The following is a 7,709-nucleotide window of genomic DNA, read 5'->3' on the forward strand; positions in this document are numbered from 1 at the left end:
GTCTTTGTATTTTCACACATTCTCCTACGATGTGACCAATGCTGTAAGTGTCCTTGGGTGTCCTGAAAGGTGCTTTTCAAATAAAATTATTATTATTATTATTATTATTATTACTACTACCTGTTCCAACCACGTGTCTAACAGTGGTCATAGATGTGGCTCAACTCTACAAACTAAATAAAACTTAGAAAGCCAACATGTCATGCAGAAGTCAAAGTTGACAAACAAACAAACAAACAAACAGATCGACAGCATTTAGATCTCTTGTAAATAAATGAATCAAAATGTTTTGGATCATAATTTCTCCAACAGCACCTCACACTCTGTGAAAAACGTTCTCCATGCTTCTGCCAAAGTCCTACAGCTGCTAGAATCTGACGCCAGTTTTTGAAGAAGGAAGTTGGGCTCAGAGTGGTTCTAGGTGCAGCTCCACCACAGTGCTGTCCCCAGTTTAACCCAGTCTGCCGGACTATCAGGTGTGAAAACACCTTAATAATGTAACATGAGACACCTGCTGGCTGTCCTACCTGGATATCCTCCCACGTAGATGGGATCATTAGTGTTGCAGGCGTTGGAGCGTGGATTGGGAGACTGGGCTTGGCTCAGCTTCCCGTCCACCAGCAGCTCCAGCCGGTGGCGCAGCTTGTTGGCAGTGACTGAGTGCCACTGTCCATCACAGAACCCCCCTCCACCAGGAACATGCTCCGCTGTGATCCCACCAGCTCCATTGTCCACGTGGAACAGCAGCTGGACGAAACAGGAAGTTAATCATCGCAGTTTGAACAACGACACCATCTTTTATAAATACCACAGTTTGACACTGGAGGTACCTTTCCCTCGACGATCTCCAGACCCAGTCCATGATTGGCTGAGCTGCTGACGGTCAGCAGCACTCCGTTAGTTCTGCTGGTGCGAAACTCGAACTCTATGGACACGTCCAAGCCCACCCGATAGGAGGAAACTGGAAACGAGACGTTTGTTTCATCAGCACAGCTGCTTGATTACCGACCAGCAGGTTCAGGTGTGGCAGCTCACCTGCTTCCAAATACCCAGTTCCATCAAAATACGTCCCTGCTTCAGTAGCAACAAAACACCTGCCGACCATGTGACTGGAGGTGGGCGTGGCCATGCTCAGCTTAAAGTCCTCCAGTTCAGAGCGACCTGAGACGGATCAGAACAGCAGCTATGTTTCTGTGTAGCTCAGGTAACAAGTAAAACACGTGAGCTGCAGGTGTGCGTACCTGTGGAAGCTGATTTGATGCTGACAGGACTTCCTGCCATCTTCAAGTTCCGTACGCAGCCGTTGATGCTGTGGAGAATCTGGGAACAAAACATTTAGAGAACTTTTAAAAATCTCTTTGTTGTGAGTAAATCGTTCAGAAAATCAGTTGTTTAATATTCTTAAATGTTGTGAGACATTCAAAGCTTTTCACGTTTAAAAAAGAAAATCTCGCTCACAAAACTTTTCCTGTGTGAGTTCACCAACATAAACTTTAATAAACTTAAACATTTTTCATCTATTTACCGGTCCAATTCTCTTGGTCGTGTAGTTGTGTGGTAATCCACCAACATACAGCAGGCCCACCACATCCAACAGGTCCGCCTGATAGAAGAGAGCCGTTAATCAGGGTTCCTACAGTTTAAGTTAAATTTAAGACTTTTTAATGCCAGGTGAAATCAAATTTAAGACCAATTTTACGATAAACACAAATGACAAAACAAATTAAAACTGTGGCAGAAACTCATGAAAGTATTTTTGGTTGAATTATCCAAATATTGCTAATAGACCAATTGTTTTTATCCAGATCTAACTGCTATTTTATCAAATATAGCAAAAATAAACCATTCTTATCAGTCAGTTTTAAACTTAATTTAATTTCTGGAAATCCTCTAACGACCCAACATTTGTAGCTTTATGACCCAGAGTGGGTTCTCAACCCCAGCTTGCTGTAGATAAAACCTTAAAGTGCCTGTGACATCAATTTTTTGTAAGAAATATGGATGTATTTTTGGAAAGACAACATTAACATATTAGAAAACTAATTTCACATCGCTCTGATGGACAGTTGAGATATTTGCAGGTGAAATAACAAGAAGTGATGTCAAAAGGGAACATCTGAATGGGAATATTTCAAAAATAAATAAATGTTACCAATTATTTTAATATTTTATATGAATTACAGTCATCCTACTTCAATGTGTTCACATTTTTAAGACTTCTGAAGATTGATTTAAGACCTTTTAAGGCTAATTAAGGCCTTATTTTTGGATTGATGAATTCAAGGGCCTTTTAAGACTTTTTAAGGATCTGCAGGAACCCTGGTTAATGCAAAATAAAAAGCATAAAACAGGATTATTTAAACTTGATCAGGCTCTAGAAGAATACTGCACCTTCTTTGGGCTGTTCATCTTCTTGCTGTATCGCCCATCAACGATGAGGAAAGCTTGCTGCTTGTCACGGTTCACACGGATCTAAGGAGACATTAAACAGTTTATATGGTCACGTAAATTAAAAAAAAACATCTATTCTTAAACATAAGCAACAACCTTATAATCCACAATACTGCTGCATCAGTACTGAAGAGTTTATGCCAAATAATGAATGTTTTATATTTTTTAGTGAAGGCTCATCCTCAGTAAGGAAACTACTACCTTTGAGTACAAGAACAGGAATAAATGAGTATGTTTAGTGATTAATCAGGATGTAACCCTGATTAAAATGCAGCGTCAGTGAAATAAGCACAAACAAATAACTGACAGGCCGTCCTACCTTGTGCCAGTTGCCATCATTGATGGATAAAGGAACACAGTCAGAGATGTTTCCATGGCCGAGATCGTAACCGAGACAAACCTGTCCGTTCTTAATCTGCAGAGAGACGCAGGTGAAGAAAAACAGCCGTGACGTTGGCGTGTTTGTGTGAAACTAATGAAAACAACCAGAGCTGCTGCTGCGACAGAAAGCTCACGCAGAACTAAAGCTGCACACCTGGATGGAAACAAAGTCGGCGTGGTTGATTCTGGCCGTGTACAGGACGAGACCGGACTGCTCCTTCGTCCTCAACTCGAAGTCCAGAATCAGCCTGAGACACACAGATCGGTTTTTATTAGAAAATGAGACGCTTGTTCATGTTTATTAGTAGGGGAGACCGGGGACAGTTGCAACACTTTTTACATTTGAACTTGTCACTCAGAGGAGGTTTGAATTAGACAAACCAAATTTTAATATAATAAACTTACATCTGTCTGTTAATAGTCAAAACTGTTTATAAATGATTAAAGCATGTACATTCTTCACTATTTGCATTTGAAAATGAAAAGTCAGATGTTGCAACTGACCCCTGAGCCGGATTACAGTTGTAACATTGTTTGGGGGTGGTTACAACTTATTACTAATACAATATATTTCACTGTAAATAAATGTTTTATTATTTTTATATTTATATTATTGCAAAATTAATAAAAATTGTAAGTTATAATGATATTACAGTGTTATTTGTTCTTTTTGATCAAATGATGAATATAGATTAGTCTTGATGAGTAGACCTTATATACAGATGTCAAAGACTCTAATTGATATAAAATACAGTTGACTTTTAGAGACAAGGATAACAGAACAATTTGTGAGACAATTAACTTTAGTTTTGTCTATTGTCACTGTACGCCTACATTATGTAACATTTACATTAAACAAACTGGGATTTTAAAACCATTGTTGAAAACAACAACTGCAGAAAATACAKCTTAAACACTTTTATGTTTTAAAACTATAAAACTGTCATGAATACCCAACACCCTTTTAAGTGTAGGGCTGTGTATTGGCAAGAATTTGGCGATACGATACATATCATAACAGAGGGGTCACGATACGATATATCCCGATATATTGCGATACTATAAGCAAGGCAATATATTGAGATTTTTTTTGTCCAAAAATTCTATTAAATAAAAACCTTTTACTGAAAAAAAAAAAAAAAGGTCTAATGGTTTACTTACAATGCTAATGCTACCCTTACTCTCTGGCGCTCAAGATGTAGAGGAGCCAAATGGCTGGCTCACTGCTGCCAACTAGTGGTCAGAGGCTGAACTACAACATAAAAATGAACGGCTGGCAGGAAAGTTGACATTTTAAACCTTATAATTAAAAATCGATACAGGGCTTTAGAATATCGATATAGTATCGGGAAATGAAATATCGCGATATTTCATGTTATCGATATTTTCTTACATCCCTATTTAAGTGTAAACTTAATTTCAACATGTTAATCTCATCTATATGTGCTCTGTTTTTATATGGATTTATCATATGGGGACAGTTACAACAACTGTTACAACTGTCCCCCTTCCTGTCAGCCATGATAAAACCTCATGTGTTAGCTAAATAAGCTCATCTGATACATGTTAACTAGATTAGTTAAAAGTCAATATTTCACTTGTTTAAACCATATAAGTTTGAGATGGATCACAAAAACAGTGACAACAGTAGAACAAAAATAAAGCTGGGTAAAAATATACTTTGGTTCCTCAAAAACAGGTTTTTTAAATAAATCCTGGAGCAGTTTTTGAATCTGTTTACTTTTTCTTTACAAGGTGGGACATCTAACTGAGCATGTGTGAGTGTCATCACTCAGGTGGATCAAGCATGGACAGGCAGAAACTGTACAACAAGTGATCACACAAAAAAGAACACATGAATGATGTGTGTGTGTTTAATGACAGGTGAACTGTTCGAATGATTTAAAAGAGGCAAATAACTAAAATAATCTTAAAATCATAACTACTGTAATGATGACCTCTATCTATCTATCAAAACTGGTGGAAATTAAAATATGCTTGTGTAACAACAGAGTTTAGGTTTGGTAAAAAAAAAAAAAAAAACTTGGCGGCTTGTACGTTCAACGATTTTCTTCACAATAAAGTACTTTTAGATTCCAACTTGTAAAACTTTGTTAATTTTCAAGTTAATGTATTTTATTTTGAAGTGTGGCCCATAATAATGTGAGAGAAAATCCACCTAAACAACAAGAAGAACTGAGGCTGTTACCTGTCATGGTAGAAAGCACAACAACAGTTCAGAGGAAAGAAATAATATAGTTTATTTATAAATATAAATAAAGACTAAATGATAATTTCCTTTAAACGTACCTCTCTCTGACTTTAGTGTCATCAAAGGCGAAGGTCATGTGACTGTTTCGGGACAGTCCAAACTGGTATGCCTCCTCCAGCGCTGTCGGGGCCACAGCTGAGGCACACGAGTCCTGGAGATTGGACAGAACATGTCAGCTCCACTGACAAGGTCTCACAACGCTGCGCCTATTTCCTCTTGACAACAGGAGCCTTAACACCCAGGTTCCACACCTGCCAATCACACTAATGGGCTTCCTGTTTGTGCTCTGCAAGGATCTGAGTGATTCACCGCTCACAACGGCTCATTAAGCACCACACAGGCAAACAAACAACACATATATTCACTAAAGTTTCATTTCTTTTAGCATTTACACAAAAACAAGTAAAAGTCTAAGCAGTAGAAATTTAAATTTAAAAGTAATAACAATATTATTAAAGTTGAGCATTATTTTATTTGTATTATGTTATTTTAGCAGTGATTAGATTTACCAGATGAATTTGTTTCATGATAGAAATTTTAGCATTTTTCTCTTGTGGTTTTTCTTCTATGCTGCAGTTCAACCAGAAACCACAAGGTGGCGGTATTGTAATGTCTCTAAAGCTCTTACTGCTTCATTTCTTAATTTTTATCCTCCGTACCTTTTGTTACGAAGGATAAAAAACAAGTTTGTTACAAGTTACTTCCTGTTTTGCCACATACTCTTTTACTCATTTAATTCTGTTCTTTTTATATTTTATTTCTACTATTTTCCCAGTTTTCTCCAAATTGTTTTCTTTTTACAGAATTTTTCCTGCAACAAATCTCCTCCTCATCCTTTACTGCTCTCCACCTGAGCTCAGCCTGGTTTTATTCCTGACACAATCCAAGAGCTACCTCCTTTTTTACACTTTTATAACCAGCGTTCTGCCGGTTTGCCTCTTTTCTTCTCCTGCCTCCATCTTTCCTTTTTCCATTCGGTTTCATTCAGTTTTCTTTCCTTGCTTCCAACTTTCCCTCCTCTCTCATCTTTGTGTTTGTCTTTTATCCTCTCTTTTTCTCTGCGACCTTAGCTTTTATCCACCTCTTCTTTTATATCTGACATTCTCAGTCATCCTCTCCTTTTACCTCATTACCTTCTCTTCCTGCTCCTGTTACACGGTGCTCCAGTGTTCATCCTCTTCCTCACTTTTACACCCCGATGCTTTCTTTTTTTTCTGTCCTTCAAGAACTTGTTTTTTTCCTTCTCTTGAACACATGCATCACCTGTTAACTGACGACGGTGCTTTTTCTTCATGTGAGACAAAGTTAGCAGGAGGAGGAGGAGGAGGAGTCTGAAGGCCTGCATGTGTCCATCTTCAAGCCTCTCTTGTTCCCTTTCAAGAGAAGACATTCCCCAGACTGTGACCTTGCTTTGTTATAGCTGACACTCACCTCTTATCTCATTCTGTCCTCATATCCACTCCTCCTCCTCGCGCTGCCATCCTTTTCTCTTTCTTATGCTTCTCCCTATCTAACAAGAAAGAGACGTCACTTGTTCTGAAGCTCTTTCCTTTGACTCTTCTTCTCCGTCTTTCCATTAAGCCAACAAAAGGCGAGAGCTGTCCGTACAGAAAGGCTCGACCCCCCTCTTTCTTTCTTTCCTCCCTCTAAGGCTGCACCTTTTCTCTCCACCCTGTCCTCTGCCTTCTCCCCTCTTTTATCCTCTCCTCTCATCCCTTCTGCGTCTTTCCATTTAGCTAACAATAGGAGGAAGTTTTTTTCTATTCAGCTCTGTGGTTGGAGGTCACACCAGCAGTCTTTGCATTTTATTCAGTAGCATTTATAAAGAAACCTTTTAGGAATCTGATCTGGTTAAAAGACTAGATAAATCCAAATACAAGTTTAATTTTATGTTAATCGTTATGTCAGAGGAGGAATGATGAAACAGAACTTAACATTTAAGACAAAATTAAAGGACAAATCTCTAAGGTCAATATTTAACCCTCGATTGTTTTAACAAGGATACTCATTTTCCCTGAGGGGCTCAAATTAAAATCTATCTGAGGATCAAATGCAAAATGCAAATACTTTAAGTAAAGTAGTTTTTTTAAGATTAAGCTAGCAGCTAGTGCAGTAGTACACTTTTTTTGACGTGTGCTCGTGCAGCAAAGGCTCATGGGACTTTTCATAAATTAAAATTTTAGTATTTGTGCTCTTATAAAGTGTGCAAATCTAGCCTGAATGCCTCCTGTAGTTGCTTGTATTTTATGTTTAATCTGAATATAATTCAAAGGTAAAGTAAGGACCACGAGTTATTGTTGGACCAATGGTTGGAATGACGGTGGGCCAAATCAAATGGCTTAGTGGGTCTAAAAGAACGAGCAAGTCTTCACCAGATAAACTGTTTAAACAGGAAATCTTATTAAAAATGTTAAACAAAAAAGTTTTGGTTCATTTTTTTAGTGTAAAAAAAGAAAAACAACAGACCAACTGTCCTGATGCATCTCAGTAATCCAGGTTAAAAATTAAAAAGAAAAAAATTGTATAGGTCTTCTGGATGGGTTCTTCTCTAATGAAACGTTTCGTCTCTCCTCCAAGAGACTTCTTCAGTCTGAGAGTTTCAGGC

The 7,709-nt window shown here is 38.0% G+C and overlaps 1 protein-coding gene across 1 annotated transcript in view; it reads right to left on the bottom strand.

The window, feature by feature from the left end:
* The window catches only part of lama2 (laminin, alpha 2), a gene marked incomplete at its 5' end in the record, with an annotated part of 234,410 nt that overhangs the window by 3,464 nt on the left and 223,237 nt on the right, over positions 1–7,709 (bottom strand). Inside the window, 9 exon segments of the mRNA XM_014015734.1 lie at positions 528–747; positions 831–961; positions 1,036–1,161; positions 1,242–1,320; positions 1,526–1,603; positions 2,392–2,472; positions 2,771–2,866; positions 2,987–3,080; positions 5,143–5,255. Of these exon segments, the coding sequence (XP_013871188.1) occupies positions 528–747; positions 831–961; positions 1,036–1,161; positions 1,242–1,320; positions 1,526–1,603; positions 2,392–2,472; positions 2,771–2,866; positions 2,987–3,080; positions 5,143–5,255 (1,018 nt within the window).

Source organism: Austrofundulus limnaeus, unplaced genomic scaffold, assembly GCF_001266775.1.
Source record: "Austrofundulus limnaeus strain Quisiro unplaced genomic scaffold, Austrofundulus_limnaeus-1.0 Scaffold133, whole genome shotgun sequence".
Classification (NCBI taxonomy): Eukaryota; Metazoa; Chordata; class Actinopteri; order Cyprinodontiformes; family Rivulidae; genus Austrofundulus; species Austrofundulus limnaeus.